The sequence below is a fragment of the Gouania willdenowi genome, chromosome 8, assembly GCF_900634775.1.
Source record: "Gouania willdenowi chromosome 8, fGouWil2.1, whole genome shotgun sequence".
In the NCBI taxonomy this organism is placed as follows: Eukaryota; Metazoa; Chordata; class Actinopteri; order Blenniiformes; family Gobiesocidae; genus Gouania; species Gouania willdenowi.
In genome coordinates, this window is record NC_041051.1 from 4,244,151 (window position 1) to 4,264,523 (window position 20,373).

General features: G+C 39.3%; 1 protein-coding gene across 1 annotated transcript in view; it reads right to left on the bottom strand.

Annotated features, from left to right (window-relative positions):
- Positions 1 to 15,195: 15,195 nt before the first annotated feature.
- Positions 15,196 to 20,373, bottom strand: part of LOC114468148 (extracellular serine/threonine protein kinase FAM20C-like) — a 29,302-nt gene continuing 24,124 nt past the window's right edge. Inside the window, exons 8-11 of the mRNA XM_028454861.1 lie at positions 16,682 to 16,791; positions 16,488 to 16,569; positions 16,346 to 16,405; positions 15,196 to 15,442 (exon numbers count right to left, since the gene is read on the bottom strand). Of these exons, the coding sequence (XP_028310662.1) occupies positions 15,196 to 15,442; positions 16,346 to 16,405; positions 16,488 to 16,569; positions 16,682 to 16,791 (499 nt within the window). The remainder of the gene's footprint in view (positions 15,443 to 16,345; positions 16,406 to 16,487; positions 16,570 to 16,681; positions 16,792 to 20,373) is intronic.

A 20,373-nucleotide genomic window follows, 5' to 3' on the forward strand; every position in this document is an offset into this window, starting at 1 on the left:
TAGGGCTCAGTGTCTTGCCCAAGGACACTTCGACACATAGTCAGGTACTGGGATCGAACCCCCAACCTCTCGATCAGAAGACGACCCTCTACCACCTGAGACCACGGTCGCCCGTTTGTTGTCGTTTAGTGTGTGTGTGCCTGTCTAACTTTCACTAAACTTATCTATTTTCAGTAGTTAGGTGTAGTCAGTCACTACCACCCAATGGACGGGTGTCGTGACACAGACTGTAACCGGACTAAATGGTGGTCCGTTACACACACACACAAAAAAAAAAACATAAAACAAATTTTGATTTGTTTTATGGTTTTTTGATTAAAACGGTAAAACGGTTTTCTTGTTTTTTGTTTGAAAATAAGAGGATGAAAAACGGTTATTTAATTTTGGTTCACACATGAATTAAGGATTATCCAATGATACCCAGACCCACGAGGTCACGTGGTCTCGTTTTTTTTTCAGCCGACATGCGGAAGTGATGGTGTCAGAATAAAAGCATACGGGGAGAGAGAATATAAAGCAGGCACATGATCTATGACTCAGCTGTTCAAATGTGGAAAGAGTAATGCAGTCATCATGTATCAAAACATGACAAATTGTACACATAAACACACATTTGGTGATATGATGATGAATATAATAATTGCCATAACACAGCAAAAGTTATAATGCCAACATGGGGGGCATTGATAAGAGTGACATGCTGGTACACCTGTACTGCACCCCCATGGTGTCCAAAAGGCGGTACCTGCGTCTGTTTACCTTTATTCTTCACGTATCAATCACAAATGTCTGGGTAGTGTACAAGCGGGACTGTAGGCCCTTGGAGTGAAAGGGCAGTCCGCTGAAGGATTTCCGAATCCTGGTGTTAAGGGTGCCAGTGGTCAGACGCCCGCTATATCTAGCACCAGAAGAGGCTCATCTTCACATCTGTTGAAAGCAGACCACCAGTTCAGATGTCCCACAGCCTGTTGGGGACACCACAGCCACTCACCAAATGAGGCTGTGCACGTCAATCTGTCTCTTTTTCATGCCCCTGTACATGCAAGTGACAAACCTGCAAGTACTCTGCAGCAGCAAAGGCAACAGTCTAAGAACTAATGTGGCCTGCAGGTTCTGCAAGGTCCACCTGTGCATGAACAGTGAGTGTAACTGCTTCATTAGGTACCATGAAAATATGGTTTGAAATGATACTGCATATGTGGTAACCAATGTTACTTTTGACAGTAACTTGTACCGTAATGCAATATTTTTCTAAAGAAATAAGGCCGTTACCGTTACAATATGGTGCGTTTGTCCGTTTCTTTGCTAGCTGCAGTGTACTTCCTGTTTACAGTGGCGCTACATTTTTTTGCGGGATGCCGTGCCAAACACGGTAAAACAGTAGAAGAAGAAGCATTGTCAGCGTGTTTCTGTTTACATCACGTGCGGCAATCATGGCGAGTCAATGCGAGAGCAGGACGAGCTTCTCAGAGTGGATATACGCACATTATTTTTGTCTCCAAAAGATGCATCAGTGAAGCTAAGCTAACGCTGCGATTAGATTTTAACGGACTCTGACTGTAATCCAGGGACAGGTCAGCCAAACTATTGCACGGTATGTTGTTGCCTGTCAGTGCTGCTGAGTCACTGCTAACAGCAGCTCATTAGCCTGATATGTTTAGCATTGTGTAGCTGAGAAAAATGCTGTAATTTTTTTTTTTCCACATTTATTTTCACAACATTCAACAGCAGAATGTGCACCTGGAATATGCACAGCTTACTTTACATTACTGTGCTAAGGTGGAAAAATTACTGTTTTAATTTTGGAGCAGCTTTTTGTGCTTTATATGCACATCATTTATTGGTTGTTTTATAGCAGTTGATCAACAGTGGATTATTTTATTATTACATCACTGATATGAATCTGTATGGACACAAATGACCCAAAATAAATACATTCTTTAATTGTAAGTAACTCAAAAGTTACTTTTTCCAGTAACGCATTACTTTTTGGTGTAAGTAATCAAAACAGTAACTGAGTTACTTTGTTAATGAAGTAACTAGTAACGGTAACTAGTTACTTTTTTTCAGTAACTGGCACAACACTGGTTGTAACGCACAAGCACCTCTGTTGCAATGTTTTAACCTAATAGTTGTTTTTCTTGCACTTTGTTTAATTATTATCCTTGTTAATTTTTTTTTTTTTTTTTTACCACTTTAGGGCAAGGAACCAAATATGGTAACTTCGTTCAAGATGATTTTCTGAATGGTATTGAAAAATTGTAAAGAAAAATTCAGTAGAAATACAGGTTTGTTATGTTCCCCAACAACACTATTAGTTTGAATTTTGGAATTTCAAAGTATTTCATTGAGTGCCCTGCAAAAGGTTAAAAGTTGCACTACAACAGCAATATGTATTAATCTATCAATCAATCATTATTTGTAGAGAATCCATTCATAACAAGTGTTATCTTAAGACACAAAAAGCAGTTAAAGACCTTTATTATTGCTATATTACAAGGGCCCAGCTTAACCCGTGATAGCGTAGCAAGAAAAAACTTTTTACGGCCAGAAATATTCTAGCAGCATAACTATGAGATGGTCTATACCTGCGCCAGCCCTAACTATACAATTAATCAAAAATAACATTTTCAAGTCGATTTTTTGAAAACACATAGTGTGTCTTCCTCCCGGACCCCAACTGGTAGACGAATCCATAGGAGCGGCGCCTGATAACCAAAAGCTCTACCTCCTATAGTGCATTTAGAGACTGTAGGCATGAGCAGGCCTGCTTTCTGCGAGCTTAATGTTCTCAATGAGTAGTACGGTACAATTAACTCTTTCAGTGTGGTCAAATGGTGCCTGACCATTTAGAGCTTTGTAAGTGAGAAGAAAGATTTTAAATTCTATTGTAGATGTAATAGGGAGCCAGTGCAGAGACGCCAACACAGGAGTAATTTGGTCCCTTTTCCGAGCTGCTGCATTTTGGACTAGTGAAAAAGTCTTTAAAGATTTACCAGAGCACCCTGATAAAAGAGAATTACAGTATTATAAGTACGGGTAATATTTATACTGTAATATTTATAGTCTATGACGAGAATGCGTCACAGCTAACCACCACGTATTTTCCTCTCATGTGTGAGAGAGAATAACTCTCCATTCCAGCAGGTGGTGGTAATCTGTAATGTCATTCCATATGGTGGAAACCGGAAGAGGATGAAGAAGAATCCGGATAAATAAACCATTGGCGGCCGTTTCTCTATTCTAAGTATGCATACTTCGTACTTGTGAACTCCTGGGTACGGACTCATGGGAGCAAACTTGGAGAATGGACTTGCGGAATGCGCAAGCACGGACCTTGCATACTCATTGTTTTGGGACAAAGCAAATTTCCTGACATTGTTGTGCACAACAGTGTGAAGTATGTGCACTCCACTGTAAACATCAAAGAAAATAATATATATTATTCAGTAGATCAGGGCTTGTGTTTCCTCAGTAGTCCCTTTAAGGAGACGATAAACACCAATTAATGACATGCGCCATTCAAAGGGAGTTTTACCGCAGGACACAATCATACATTTATGTTCAATATGCTGATGTATTTTTTATAATTTACACGTGTGGCTTATCCTCCTCTGTCATCATCTTTAAAATCTTGCGCGTGTTCGAAGTGCATGCTGGGAAATACGGTATAGCTGGATGAGTCCGCACAAGTATCCTCTGATGTATGCTCGGTAAAACTGGCGGAGCAAGTTCTCACCCGGGAATTTACAGCGGACTTGCTGAGAAGTGGACTTTGAATTGGAACAGGATTTGTGCCGCGCGTGATGACGTTTCATGAGTCCACGACCACACAAGTCCACACAAGTCCAGAGATTTAGAAATGGCTATTGTGATAGAGAAGACATGTTTTCACTGCTGTTGCGCACCATTCGTGAAATAAGTGGCCTACTTCTAATCAACAATAATGTCTGATAAAAAGTTGAAAATGGCACAAAGTGTTGTCATCCCTTGGTATTTCATTAGTGAAAAGAAGAATAGAAGAGACACTTCCAAATTTCTTCTCGTGCACTAGATCTCTTGTTCTGCTTAGCTGAGCAGCCCCTCAAAGAGATTCCTACCCACAACCACAATGGCTCACGTCGATACAACATGTGGAATCGGCCAAATAAAGCAAGTATACCCAATTGTGGCCGACGGGTAGCAACGAAAGTGGACACAGCGCAAAAACGAGGGAGTTATGGAAAAAGCTGTTGTAAAGTTTTGACTTGAATTTTCTCATCAATGTCCTGGCTCAGTTGTATAACAGACAAAAGTCTGTCAACGTAAATGGTATGAGTCAGGGTGCTATGATACAGTGTGGGGTACGCATACAAACATTTAAAGCACAAATCTGAAATTAATCAATGTATTCTTGTTTGATTTTATTCTACTCTACAAACTAAAATACAACCTCCTGAGACCATGCGTAAGCACAGATGATTGACCAGCATTCTCAGAAAATGTTAACATACATCTTTTAATTAGATGCACAACATATTAAAAATACATTAAGTAAAATATACGACATACAGTATATATATATATATATATTAAAGGTAAACTAAAAACGTGAATTAACCAATGAATTGAGTAAATGTATTAAGTATGAAGTGTTTGCCTTTTCTTCATTTAATATAAAATATTGGATCTAATCTTTGACCACTCATACTAATACTACCATGAAATATATATGTCACGAAAACCAGCTGATTAATTGTAGCCTATTGAAGTGTATCAGGGGAACATATACATATACATGTGATTTACGTCTCAGGAAGTGTAAAGATCCAGCCTTGCTGAAAGAAATTACAGGCAATGCCTTCAAAAGAGAGGCATCAGACCATCACAACGTACAAAGAGTTTGACGAATGACTGATCATCTGATTGGGGATACAAATGCACGAACAGAATTGCTGCAATGTGGACACAGCTCTTTTGCGTGTCTCCACATCACCACTCTCATCCTGATATGGGTTCATAAAAGTGCGTGTTTGAATAAACATGTAATGTAAGTAAACACTGCGAGCCATAAAAAGTTAATCTTAGTCTGATCATTTCAGAAGGGATTTGGTGTCTCATATTGTTTGTTAGGACGTGGGGACCTCTGCTGGTCATTTTGGATTATGTTTTTCAAGCACGACAGGCCGGCTAAGAAATTTTATGTCGAAATTAAAAAAACACCAAAACTTGATCTTTATGTAGCTTTTGTAAAGCTTTTAATGATGTATCACTCTCTATGATAGATCAAGTGCCTGCTTTATATTCTCTCTCCCCGTATGCTTTTATTCTGACACCATCACTTCCGCATGTCAGCTGAAAAAAAGCCAGACCACGTGACCTCGTGTCACATGACTTCGTTTTCCGTTTCAGAGTTCAGAACGGAAAATGGAAACTGCTGTTTTTCAATGTTCAATTGTAAAAGGGAAAAGGAGAAAAGGACAAGTTTCTTGTTTGAAAAGGAGAGGAAGAAAAACGGTTATTTTATTTTGGTTTACAGATGAATTTGAGATTATCCAATGATACCCAGACCCTCGTGTCACGTGACTTTGTTTTTCGTTTCAGAGTTCAGAATGGAAAAAAGGAAACAGCTGATTTTCTATTTTCAATTCTAAAAGGGGAAAGGAGAATGGAAAAAGGAAACTTGTGGTGACTGTTTCTCATCATACCTGTCAAGTTTTGGATTTGAAAATATGGTGGTGATATGAACCAAAACTCATATCTCAATATATTTTCTCAAAATGCTGATATATGATATAAATCTAGATTATTTTATCAAAAAAAGTCTGACCAGAAAAACAATTCTGGGTTAAATTTGCTGATGTAAAATGCTACACAGGGACATTTATTAACCAACAGCTGATCAATATGTGACACTCATTAATCATCTAACTGAGCTTTACATGTTGTTCTGAGAAGTAAAAGCCAAAATAGAAAACTTGATACATCTTGAATCTCGATATATCGCCCAGCCCTAATTCCTAAATTATAAAACAGCCTAAATAAAAACATAAATGTGTATATGAAGGACATGTGTTTATTTAATACACTTACAGTTTATATACAAGTCAACACATTTAATATTTACTGTTAATTTCACATTGCTTGTCTTTAACTTAGACATTTACAATTCATTTTCATTATATATTTTCTTAGAATTTTTCATGCTCACTCATGTGGTTCTCTGGTATTCACTAATGACTTATTAAACACATTAATTACAGACTTTACATTCTTTAAAGGGGACATATCATGCTAAATCCACTTTTTTAGCCCTTAAATGCATTTTGTTGTATATTTAGAGTGTTTAGAAGTACAGAAAAAAATCAAATTAAGCTCTTCAGGTGCTCCGTTGATATCTTTATATTCCAGTGGCGGCTGCTGGTCTTTCATGCAGGGGAAGCTCATTTTCTGCCTACTTCAGAAAATGTATCTGTTTATTTAAATGTGAATTCTAGTAGAATTCACATTTTGTTGTCAACAACTATTTGTAGATTATCACACACGCACACGCACGCACGCGCGTAGCTGCTGCGCGCTGGAGTGTGAGTGTTTGGTCAAAAGTCTCACAACACAAGCAGTAACAGTCTCCACAAACACCAAAAACAGACACTAGGTTTGTCAGAAGTTAATTCGCTATGAGAGGATCAGCAAAGTCTCCGTGTCAACACAGAGCAACGGACTGAAATATTTGAAAAACCCACCTGTGTGCTTACAACGTCATACTCTCTGATTGGCTCATTTCGCTGTCAATCAAAATTGAATTAGCCTGAGACAGATCATCCAATCATCATCCATTATTCCAGCGTCCTGAACAGACAGATCCAGCCCACTGCTCCATAGACCTCCTGTGAAGCCCGGCGTCCGATGGGCGGGACTAAGTGCGTCATAACCGAGCATTTATCCAATGAGCGTCTAGTTTGACTGCAGTGGATCAACCCCTAAATCCTCTCCCATTGAAGTCAATTGAAGCTGAACTTCACCACTGTTTATTAACACTGTGACGCTGCGGTAATGAATGAAGAACGTCACGCTGTCACTGTCAGTTTCCTGTTATAAGAAGCTGATTCTGAACTAAACATACATGTGTTCTGTCATATATTTAGTCAATGAAATGTACACACAACACTACATATTTGACCACTGATTTTAGGGGAAGCTGAGGTTCCCTTGTAGTCTTAAAGCATCCGCCACTGTTATATTCTGTTTTGCTCATATTTTTTCAATCTGTTTCAATTTTTCTATTCTCTATTTCGTTTTTTGAATCATTACATCACAGTATTTGCAGCGGAACTGCCAAATTAGTACATCAACTCCAGGTCCAACACTTCGAGCAATCTGCCATTTTTATTTCTCGCTTTTATTTTGTAGTCCAAGCTCCAGGATGCAGAAGTTACGAGAGGATAAGTCAAAATGTTGGGTTGTTGCATGTAGTAACCCACACGCTTCATTACAACGTCTCCCAGCATCAGAACCTTTTCAAAGTGTCTGGTTGAGTTTTATTTTTTATGGAAATGTACCCACATCTGTGGGTAAGGTCATTTTTGTGTGCGCGAAGCACTTCAATGATGACTGCTTCATCAACCTCCACCAGTATAAAAAAGGATTTGCCGAAAGACTTTGTCTGATTGAGGGTTCAATTCCTTCTATCTTTGGAGACGACGAACATAGCACTTCGGTAAGCTGTAAATAACGCTAAAAAGTGTGATGATAAGACGTCCCTGTTATTGTTTTGTTAGCATTAGCAGTTGCACCGTCTTCATATGTTAGCGCTGTGTGCTCGTATTAGATCCTTGATGATATGCCTACGTGATTTAATTTAAGTCTAAAGTTTTCATTAGTCATTTCATTTTGCCGTTTTTGTCTTTGAAAAGACTGTATTAAAATGCATTTCGTGACGTTAGCTTGGCGCTAGCATTAGCTCGGTGCTTGTGTTAGCTCACTTGTTAGGGTTCTGCAGGTTCATCATCTTCATTTTCATCTCGTTCCGCCGGGTCAGACTCTGGCTCAAACATGTAAAGCTGGATGGACAAGTCTTTCGTTGTTGACATTGTGTAAATAACCTCTGAATAAAAAGTTTATGGGCCGCTACATAGCCGTATCTCTTCTATCAAACTACAAAAATGGCCGAGCAGGGTGGAGTTGAACCGAGTGTCATCTGAAGAGGGGGCGGGGTATGGAGTGTCTCATTTGCATTTAAAGAGACCGCACCAAAACGAGTTGCTCTCAGAAGCACATCAGAAAAAGGGTTGAAAAGGGGTGGAGCTATAATAATAAGGAATTCAGACCCAAGCATTGCAGTTCCGCTTTATATAGACCACAACTGTATGATTTATATGTAAAAAGGAAGGATTTAAAACCATGATATGTCCCCTTTAACACGTTTTTAAAACAGTGTATATTTGTGGAGCTTGTGATTGGCTGATTTTTCATGGTGACTTACGTCGTCCTTTCCGCTGTGGTACACGTTAAAATCTCAGTTATTAATCTAACAGAACATGTAACTGTGTTCCATCCTGATGGTCTTTAGGAAGGTAAACTCTCTGTCACATTTCACAACGTATTTACACCAGTTCTTTGTTTTTTTCGCCAGAACGTCTTCATTCATCATCTTTGTTCTGAGTTGTTTCCAGGTTTGTTGTCGCTGTCAGCACTAATCTCGCGGGAACTGCCACCCAGGCTACTTCAGATGGCAGCTCTCGCGAGGCTAGTGACACCGTTCAGTTTAGTAATTATTATTACATTAAAATACGGAATATTTACGGGAAAATACTAATATGGGAAGATGGCGGGAAAGAGGGGTAAAATACGGGAGTTTCCTGGCTAAAACGGGATACTTGACAGGTATGTTTCTCATGTTCACAATTCACCCAATAAATGAGGAGTGGCAGGGGAAACTTATTGTGTTGTGAGGGGTGTTTCCATGGGGAAGTATTTTGGTGCTGCACATGCATCTCTCCCCTGTGTGTTAGACAGGTGAATAAGAGCCTGTTAAAAATGGAAAATAAAGATTGAAGTTCTATGCTGAACACTCCACCTCCGACTCCTTTTCTTCGGCTCCACAAACTGCTGTTTTTCAGTTTTCAATTGTAAAAAGGAAAAGGAGAAAAGGACACACAACAATCAAAAAACGGAACAATATTAGTTTGTTTTATGTGTAACCAGGCGGTTAAAGTGTGGTAGTTTCACACCGTCATATAGCCCGTGAACGCATTACGGGCTATATTTCTTAACCGCACCCTCTGATTAGCAAGATTATAAGCAGGTGTGCACGCCGTAGCGTCTGCGTGTTCGGGACTCCTAGGCTTTACTGTCGGGTGCTAAATGCTATCGATGGAGTTTGCATTGAGGAGGAAATGCTGCTCTTGTGAGACGCCCTGAGCACCTGTGGGAACCGGGTTTCCAAGTGTGGAAAGTAGCTTTTGTCTTACTGATTCTTTATTAAGTGGAGGCTAATTGTTATGTTCTTTTATACAGTTGACCGCTGCTGTTCAAAAAAGCTCTCAAATCATGTTCAAAAAGGCTCTTAAATCATGTTTACTAAACTTGGCACCATGCACTTTAACTGAATGAAGTGAGGTTTAGCTGATTAGTTTGATTTTGTTAATCTTTGTCTAACGTTTGGGTTGTTTTTGGTTGAGTTACTAACCTTAAGTTTGTTAATATTTTCATTTTCTAAACTTCACCTTATTTGATAAAGTTTTGTTGGTGTTAAAAGTTTATTATATTTTTGTATGTCAAGCTTTTAAACCACATCATGAAATAAGAGAAGTATTTTTATTATGATTGTTGATGAAAAATAAAAGAACATATTTTGCTACCACTTTGGCCTCTCTTTATATTCTTGCTAGACTAATGCGGTGAGATTTACTTCACCAAAAAGGGCACCCCTGCCTTCCCATTGGTTACATATGGTTTTTTAATTAAAACAGTAAAACAGTTTTCTTGTTTTTTGTTTAAAAAGGAGAGGGAGAAAAAACGTTTTTTTATGTTGCTTCACAGATGAATTTGGGATTATGCAATGATACACAGACGTGTGACTTGGTGACGAATCGATCATTTCCTGTTTACGCTCTACCGCTGCTTGTAGCGCTCTACTACTGTGTTCTGCTAACTCTAATCAAACTTGTTGTCATTGATATTCTAGCCTTGAAAACACTTGTTTTAATTTTTTACCCTACAGTTAAACGTTCGAAGGTTAGGTAAACAGCAACCTCGCCTCTTAGAGGCAGTGTAATCTCCTTTAAACTTCCTTTTTGTCCTCAGCTTAGCTTAGCTTAAATTTAGCACCTATGGCTTCTCTCTCCTCCCCTCCCCTCTCCTGCCTGGTGTGTCAGATGTTTAGTTACTCCTCGTCCTCCTTTAGGGACAATGGTAGTTGCATAAAGTGTAGCATATTGTTAGATATGGAGGCGAGGATCAACAATCTGGAGAAGCGGTTCCGCACCCCTGATACCAAAACCGAAGCTAGCAAGCAGGACCTAGCCGGTACGGACCGTGCTAGCTCTAGCTTAGCTTCCCCCCCGGCCAGCAATGACTGGGTTACTGTCCGTGGTAAGCATAGTCGAAGGTCAAAAAGCCGCTCGGGACACCACCATGTTCACGTCTCAAACAGGTTCTCCCCCCTCTGTGAGGACAACACACTCACCGGGGAACAAACTCTGATAATTGGCGACTCCATAGTGAGAAACGTGAAGCTAGCAAAGTCAGCGGGCATCGTGAGGTGCATCCCAGGGGCCAGAGCGGGCGACATAGAATCAAATCTAAAGTTGCTGGGAAAGAGTAACCGTAAGTTTGATAGGATAGTCCTCCATGTCGGCACTAATGACTCCCGACGTCGTCAGTTGGAAGCAACCAAAGTGAACATTGAATCAGTTTGTGCTTATGCTAAAACAATGTCGGACTCCGTAATTTTCTCTGGTCCCTTACCAAATCTGATCAGTGATGACATGTATAGCCGCATGTCATCATTTAACCGCTGGCTAACGAGGTGGTGTCCAGAAAACAAGGTGGGCTTCATTGATAATTGGAGATCCTTCTGGGGAAAACCAAACCTGATAGGAAGAGATGGAATCCATCCTACTTTGGAGGGAGCATCTCTACTATCAGAAAACATGGCACAGTCACTGTTATGACATCTCATGAATGAGACCATGTTACAGAGGGGGAGTCCTCCACGCCCCTCTGCGCTTGCCTTAGGACAGTTTCCCTCCCATTGCTATTATGATAGCTGTGTTCATCGCCATGACAACTGTTGTGATGGTGATGAATATTATTTTATGGAGACGGTGTCTGTCCCCCGACCCAAATTTCACAATGATTTTAACATAAAATCAAATAAAAGAGCTATCAATTATAAAAATCTGAAAAAAATTAAAATCTCAAATCTAGAAACACCAAAACATAAAACCATTAGATGTGCTCTATTAAATATTAGATCACTGAGATCCAAATCTCTACTAGTAAATGACCTTATCTCAGAAAATAACTTTGATTTATTCTGTTTAACTGAAACATGGCTGTATCAAGATGAATATGTTAGTTTAAATGAAGCCACTCCTCCCAGTCATTTAAATACTCATATGCCACGAGACATAGGCCGTGGAGGTGGTGTAGCAGCTATTTATCATTCCTCTCTCCTAATCTATCCTAAACCAAAGGCCAGTTACACTTCCTTTGAAAGCCTGGTTCTAAATTTATCTCATACCGAATCAAAAACCTGCCAGCCAGTCTTATTTGCGATAATTTACCGTCCTCCAGGCCCTTATTCTGAATTTCTATCAGAATTCTCTGAGTTTATATCAAACTTAGTCCTCAGTTCTGATAAAATACTGATAGTAGGAGATTTTAATATCCATGTGGACAAAGATAGTGATAGCCTGAGCTCAGCCTTTATGTCCCTAATAGACTCAGTTGGCTTTTTTCAAACTATTAATGAAGCTACTCATCGTTTAAATCATACTCTTGATCTTGTTCTAACATATGGCCTTGATAATAATGAACTAAAAGTCTACTAAAATCCACCTTGGACTCAATTGCCCCATTCAGGGAAAAAACTATTAAACGTCAGAGGAAAGCTCCGTGGTTTAGCTCTGAAACTTGCACACTCAAACAAACAACCCGTAAATTAGAGAGAATAGATGGCATTACTCTGGCACGAAGCACAACTGTTAGAAACCTTGGGGTTCTATTTGATCAGGATTTATCCTTCAACTCTCACATAAAACATACTTCAAGAACTTCCTTCTTTCATCTCCGTAACATTGCTAAAATCAGACCTATCCTGTCTCAGAGCGACGCCGAAAAGCTAGTCCATGCTTTTGTTACCTCTAGACTGGATTATTGTAATTCTCTTTTAGCAGGCTGCCCAAGCAAGTCGCTTAAGACACTTCAGCTGGTTCAAAATGCTGCAGCACGTGTACTGACTAAAACTAGGAGAAGAGATCACATTACTCCTGTATTAGCCTCTCTGCATTGGCTTCCCATAAAATATAGAATAGAATTCAAGATTCTTCTTCTCACTTATAAAGCCCTAAACGAACAGGCACCAGTCTATCTCAAGGAGCTTGTAGTGCCATACAATCCCCCCAGAACACTACGCTCTCAAAATGCTGGCCTACTCGTTGTTCCATTTGTCTTTAGAAGTAGTATAGGAGGAAGAGCTTTCAGTTATCAGGCCCCACTTCTCTGGAACCATCTACCAACCATGGTTTGGGGAGCAGACACCCTCTCTACCTTTAAGATTAGGCTCAAAACATTCCTCTTTAGTAAAGCTATTAGTTAGGAACCAGCTCATAGCTCATAGTTAAGATGCAATAGGCATAGACTGCCGGGGGGGTCTGGCATGCTCGGTTGGAGAGAGGTTGGAGAGGGCGTTAAGAGAGAGGTCATTTAGGTTAGAGAGGGACCGGAGAGGGTCCCATTCCTCTCTCTAACACTCCCTCTATGTCTGCTTCTTCCCTTGTGTGTTTGCTACTGTACTCCTTCTGGCTTTTGTCTTGCAGGTCCGTGGGATCCTCAGTGTGGAGTTACAGAGTCTCAACAACTCTGTCTCCACCCTTTCCTCTGCACACACCCAACACAGCATAAAGTGGATGGCTGTTCATCATAGGAATGGGATCCACACAAGGTTCCTGCTGCTTAACAGAAGGTTTTCCTTGCCGCCATGATGAATTCATGTTGGGTGTGGGATACATATGTATGTGTATATACGTATATATGCATATGTGTGTATCCATAAAATGAAGAGTCCGTCCTTAAGACTGCTCTACTGTAAAGTGTCTTGAGATACCATTGGTTATGATTTGGGGCTATACAAATAAAATATTGATTGATTGATTGATTGATTGAGACCAAATTGATACATTTCTGTATCTACTTCCTTAGTTGAAATCAAGGTGGAACATGTTTTTCTTCAGTGTTGCCATTTATTGAATCACTGAATGATCCATATTGAACCGAATCCCCTTAAACTAATAAATGATCCTTACCTTGTATCTGTTCTCAGGACCTATTATAATTTGTGTATGTCTTTATCTTTTGGGCCCTATGCTACAGATCTAGATAATCATATCCTGGATTAACCTCCATTAGCAGGATTCAACTAACCCAGGGGTCTGCAACCTGCAGCTCTGGAGCCTCATGTGTCTCTTTGAACTCTTTTGCAATGGCTCCCGAGAGCTATAAAAAATATTAAAATAACAAATTATTATTTCTTACAGAGGGTGTTAATGATAAATGACATTGTCACCAAATAAAATCATGATATAACAATTTGTCAACCTAAAAAATAAATTGCATTGTGCAATAACTCTGCCACCTTCCTATTTCACCTCCTGCAACATCTACAGACCATCAACTTTCCTTGCACTTATGGTTAACCTAAAGTTTTAAATCCCTGCTGAGGACTTTAATCCAGGTGAGATGAGGCAAAATGGCTCCTTTGAGAGTAAAGGTTGCAAATTCTTGAACTAACCAAACATTTCCTGTCAGAGAGAAGCTGTCTTACGACAGTTGATCACAACACATTAATTTAAGGTAAGTGTTTTCAGCCTCGGTATGTGCACGTTCACATGAAAGGGGTGGAGATTGCAGTGATTAATCACTACAATGGGTAGAACTGTCAGAGCGAGTGTCTTCACAAGAGGAACAGCTTATGATCTTAAATAAATACAATGAATTTAAATCCATGATGACAGCGAAGAACAACAGTAGTGCTGTGCGCCAGGAGGCGGAGCTTTTATACTCGCTCAGATCTGATTCACAGTTTATAACGATTAAAAACTGTGTTGCTTACCACTGTTAAATTAACCAACTAAGAATTACGTTCATAGTTTTTGCAGACTCACGTGGCTCAAAATCCAATCAGAACTAAAAGGTATCCAATAGAAATAATTTTTGTTGCGTGGAAGTAATCTGATGTGTAACAGATTTCGTTGGCTAAACTTAAAAAAAATAGTTCAGAGGTTCTCAACCTTTTCAGCCTAAAATAAACCCCAAAATAAAGGTTCCATGACGGAACGAACGAACACTGAAGAACAGTCATGTGGAGACAGGGCCATCTATAAGGGGGAATAAAGGGGAGAGATGCAAAATGATGGTCCATTGTTCTATGAATCTGTGATAACCACATTTATTTATTTTTCTGAATAATATCCACTGTTATCCAGGAAGTTTTTACTATTATTTGGGCCATAGTATATGGTCATCTTAAAGATGTAAATCCTTGTTTTAATCAGAAATAAAAATGGGTTAAATGTGACCAAAAATGGTGGAAAAGGTGGTGAAATGGAATTTTAAAAACCACAGAAATTGTTGAAAAGGGGCAAATTAGAGTGGGCAAAAAAAAGACATAAAAAGTGGTCAAAAGGGTTCACAGTGTCTATATTGCAACAATTAGTTTTTTAGTTGTTTAAAACTAGAATATGTATATAACTGAAATAGTCCTGATGGCTACATTTTGACCAAAAACTAAGTTGTATTTTAGTCAAAAGACTATAACTAAAACTAAATCAAAATTTGCTCTCAATATTAACACTGCTACTTATATAATACATAATCTGCAGGAAATCAAGTTATTTTCCGTAAGGACGTGAACATGGCTCCAAGTGCTCTTCTATATGTTGAAATTATATTACAGTTGGGTTTTTAATTTTTTTTTATTTCTGCTGATCAATATTAAAGCTTGTCTGCGTCGTATCCTCCGAGGTCTTCGTAGAGGACGTCCTTGTGTTTTTCCTGACATGTTTGCACCACCTTTAGGATGGTGGCAAGGCGACGGTCCAAAGCAGCCAGGTGTGGTTCAGAAAGCAGCGGGGCCACAGCAGTGAGGGGGTCCTGAGTCAAACAGTCCCGCATCATGTCACTTAGACGGAAGTCAGGGACGGACAACAGGCGCAGGCGGAGCAGGGTGGAATGACGAATCCTGTGGGGAGAGGTGTGGCATGAAACCTTCAAACCAACTCAGTTTGGACTAGTCAGGATAAATATGTTTAGATTTTAACTACCAAAAAAACAATGCTCAGAATACTATAAAACCAAATATAGAGCTAAGTGAGGCAATGGAAGAGTGATAACACTTTTGTAAATAAGTGGAAAGAAATAGTATTTAGTGCAGTGGTTCCCAACCTGTTTTGGACTGTGACCCCATTTTGATATCAAGAATTTCTGGCGACTCCAAAGACATATTTTTTCTAGAATTGGTTTTTGATAATGCTTGAGCTTAGATACAATTTTTTTTTTTTTTTTTTTACTGCATTTTAGTTGAACTATATTCACAAAGTAAAAGTATAGAAATACAGTTGTTTAAGATTGTGTGTTGTTCCAATTAGAAAAAAAAAGATAAAAGAAAGATAATCAAAACATTTCAAAAATTCTTTTAAATTTGGGATCTCGACCTGAATAGAATTATTTCTATAGTTTTTATCATTTCTGCTCATTTCACGCCTGAAAACACTGACAATTTATTCATTTTCCACCCTCTTTCCCTCAGTGCCATTGCGTACCCCTAGAGGTACACGTACCCACATTTGAGAAACACTGTTCTAGAAGAGTAATTTCTTTAAATTAATTTTCTTTAAGTTCTTTGGTTAGAAATAATGCTTTTTCTATATTTTATGCTCACACACACATGCCATGTGATGGGGATGCACCCCCCAGTTTGGAACCACTGGTTTAACCCATTCAGGCCTTTTTTAAAATATTCAATTCTAAAGAAGCTTGTTTCATAAAAATGATTTCACAGTCAAAGAGTAGAAAAAACATAATGCAACTTTTTCTTACACATCAGATGTAAATACACTGAGCAGATGACTTCTGATGTGTTTACCTGCAGCATTGTTTCAAAGGCGCTAGAATGGACGGCTCATCCTGAGAGTGACGGCCGAACCTGAAAAACAATCAGTTTGATGAGTGAACAGAAAAAAGATTCATCACAGCGACACACTCTAACAGAACAGTCAGTGACTCACCCTCTTCCATTATCGAGATGCAGCAGAAATGTATCATTGCCAAATTTCTCAAAAGTTTCGTAATGGTGTCGGTCCATGTTGCCTGAAGGAATTGTTTTATAGTTTAGTCGGAGTTAAACATAATATAATATTATCATATTATTATCCTGTGATGAAACTCTGAACATACTGGGTTAATTATAGGGTTAACTCACTCATGAGGAAGTCCAGTATAGTCATGTCTATGAGATCCACCAATCTGGTGCCCTGGTTGTACGGAGCAGTCTGTTTCACTGAATTACAATATTCTGGATCCTTCTCCCACCTAAAGACAACACAAGAGGGAGAGTCAAAGGAAAACACAGAGTTTTGGTCTCTGAGGAGATACTAAGTTATAAGAATAGTGTAGTGTAGTTCTCCTTTAAACCAACAGAGGCCAGTACACACACAGGATACAAATAAAAGGCTGAGTCAGACCTCGGCAGATGAAAACAAGCAAGTGTCTTTATTTAGTTTTAAAATAACTTTGAGAGTTTTTAATGCCCAAAAGAAAATCTATCAATGTGTATGAAACGTATATACAGTAGCCTCTTTTTAGTAACAACTTCATTCGATTAAAAAAGAGACAAAAAAACATTGTGCAACTTTTGTCTTATTGTATTATTTTTGTGTATTTTTCTGTTTTCGGTGGTCATTTTGTTATAATATTGCACATTCCTGTTATTTTTCTGTATTTCTTGTCATCTTGTCTGTTTGTGTTTGTTAATTTCTGTTGTCATCTTGTGTATTTTTGTTGTTGTTTTCAATTTTTTCAGTCATTTTCTTCGTTTACTTTGGGGTTCGACTTAATTAGACCGAGGGCTGCATGTGGCCCTTGCCAGCTCCATACTAATTATGGAGTAATAATTAATAAAGTAATAATTAGCAATTATTTAATAAAGCATTCTACACACATTAAGATATTAGTTTTAAGTATATATTGTATGATGTAACATGCTAATATATTTTGAGTAAAAAAATCTACCAATAATTTAAAAAAAACGAACAAACTGCATTTTAATTAAATAAAAAAATTAATGTTGTTTTGTGCAGTTTACTGATCAACAATTAGTATAGCATTTGCATAGCTTTATCTAGCAATAGCCTATTGTTAACATATCTTTAACTAGCAATAGCCTAGTGTAGCCTGTGAGTAAACTAATAACCAGATCTATTAAATGTTTATCAGGCACCGGGCTGGAGTAAGTAATTGTTTATTTACTATTATAGTTGGTGTCATTATTATTTTTATGTCATTATTTAGTGATGTAAATGTTTTGATAATATTTTATTTAACAGTTTGCATTATTGGTGCATAATATATATTTGAAATAATACTATTGAAGCCAATGTGTATTATGTTTTTATTATGTTTTTTTTTCTTTCTTTTATAATCCTGGGTTTATTTCCAATGGTTGGTTGTCGTAATTTTGTGAATTATGCAATCGAAAAAGGGCGGAAGTAGACGTCAGCGCGACTAGCGCGGGAAAAAGGGGAGAGAGAGGAAAAAGGAGAGTGAGGTGTGCGCGAGGTGTGTTGCTGACCGGAGAAACATAGACGGAGAGACGGAGTGAAGCTACGTGAAGGCTTGCAGGTATTTTGAGGAGTCCGACAGACTTCAGCGTGGAGAGCGGAGGACGGGTCGTACCGTGTAGGACCAGGAGTGAGAGAGGCGCGAACGGAGGAGTTAGCCGAGCGGGCTAACGAGGAGCTACCGCGCAGGACCCGGTGTGAGAGCGCTGCGGACGAGGAGGAGGCTACTGCTGGTTAACGGGGAGCCACGTGTCGGCTACTGTGTTCGGGAACCGGAGTTGCCCTGTGTTTTCACCGCACTCAATGTTTTGAAAGACAGAGTTTCAATGCACCCAATGTTTTGAAAGACAGAGTTTCAACGCACACAATGTTTTGAAAGACCTACCAACTGGAAACAATAATTGCATCGAGTTGTGAGTAAGACAGAGGAAGCCGTTCGGTTTAACTATTACACGTGACTGTGTGTATGTGTGTGTGTGCGTGCGTGGTGTGGGCCCACCACCATTGTTAGAGCTGATTTGACACGTGTTGGATTCCATTGTGTGTGTCGTTGTATATTGTTATTCAGCATCTTAAAATATAGTTCATATAAAGTTGTTTAAACAAATTTAATCTCTGGATCTGAACTTTTGTGGTATCTATCGTCACAAATTTAACTGAACCCTAGCACCCCTCCATTCTCAAGAAGGGCCTTTCATATAGAGTGGTGTGCAGGTGCTACATAAAATTGGGGGCTCGTCCGGGATACTAAATTTATTAAAAAAAAAAAAAAAAAAAAAAAAAAAAAAAAAAATTAATTTGAAGCGACATATTGAAGCTCGAACACAACTCATGAGATGGCTCAGCTAAAGAATTGGTGTAAAGGTGAAGGCATCAACCCAGCCAATGCCTTGCTGGTTAAAGACGTACCTGAAGATGTTGAAATCAATTTCATTGAAGATACACTGCAGAATATCAAAGCCTTGGGGAGAGTTAAGGTGAGAGGAAGAATGTATGACTCGCAGGCTCAAAGTATAACTGTGCTATGTGAGTGCAGAGAGCAAGTAAATGCAAAAAGTATTCCTCTGGATGTTCTGCCCCAAGGTTTCGCTGTGCCATGGAGAATATTTGGATCCTCTGAGGAAGAGGAAAACCCAGTTCAGCCAGCCCAGAGCCAGGATGAGTCAAACATCCAATCACCAGACCAAAGTTTCCTCTTTCAAGGCTCCACTCCGGAAGCCATCATCAGAGCGGTTGGTGATATATTACAACAGGCAAACCAGCCTACTAACAATGACCGCAGTTCATACAGAAGACTGAGAACCTTTTCAGGAGTCACTCCCCTACCTCCAGGAGAAGAACAGCTGGAAAACTGGATAGAACAAGCCAGGTTAATGATGGAAGAGTGTGTTCAACCTGAAAGAGAAAAGAAAATGAGGATAATGGAAAGTGTGAAGGGTCCTGCTTTAGAGATTCTGCAAGCTGTCCGATTTAATGATCCAGAGGTGACAGCCAATGAATACATTGACATAGTAGAGAACACTTTTGGTACGACTGAATCTGGGGAGGAACTGTATTTTTCTTTCCGTATGTTGTCAACATCCAAGTGAGAAGCTCTCAGAATTTCTGCGAAGGCTAGAAAGAATCCTGAATAGAGTTGTAAAAAAAGGGGGACTTCAACCATCTGCTACAGACAAAGTCCGCCTTGACCAACTTATAAAAGGGGCCACCAGATCTGATGTCATGATCTTAAACTTAAGATTAAGGGAGCGTAGAAATGACCCCCCAACATTCCTAGAACTGCTGAACGAGATACGGTTAGAGGAAGAACATGAAGCAGCACGTCGTAGGTTGCAGCCATCAAAAGTCGTGTATGTTAAAAGTGCGGCATTGACCACAAGCCCTGAAATCCAAGATTTGAGAGCTGAGATACAAGAGTTAAGAACCCAAGTAAATGAACATACTGCATCTTCTGCCATGCCCAGTACACAGAGTAAAGTTCTAAGTTCTTCAACTGCAGTCAACACATCAGCAGAGAGCTCTGACAATAAGGACATCCAAGCATTAATGAAAGAAGTTGGAAAGCTCCGTAAACAAGTCTCAGTCATGTCAGTCAGGCCGAAGTACAGCCAAGCGGCAGAGACTCATCAACGGGAGCCTCAGTCAAAATTCCTGCCACAAGGAAAATTCACATCCAGGCATCCCAGTGAGTTTTTCTGCTATCGGTGCGGCGAAGATGGGCACTATGCCACAAAATGTGCAGCTCCTGAAAACTACCCAAAAGTTATACAAAAGTTGCTACAAGCCCAGAGAAAGACCAAGATAAATCAGAGACCGGACGATGACACAAGGTATA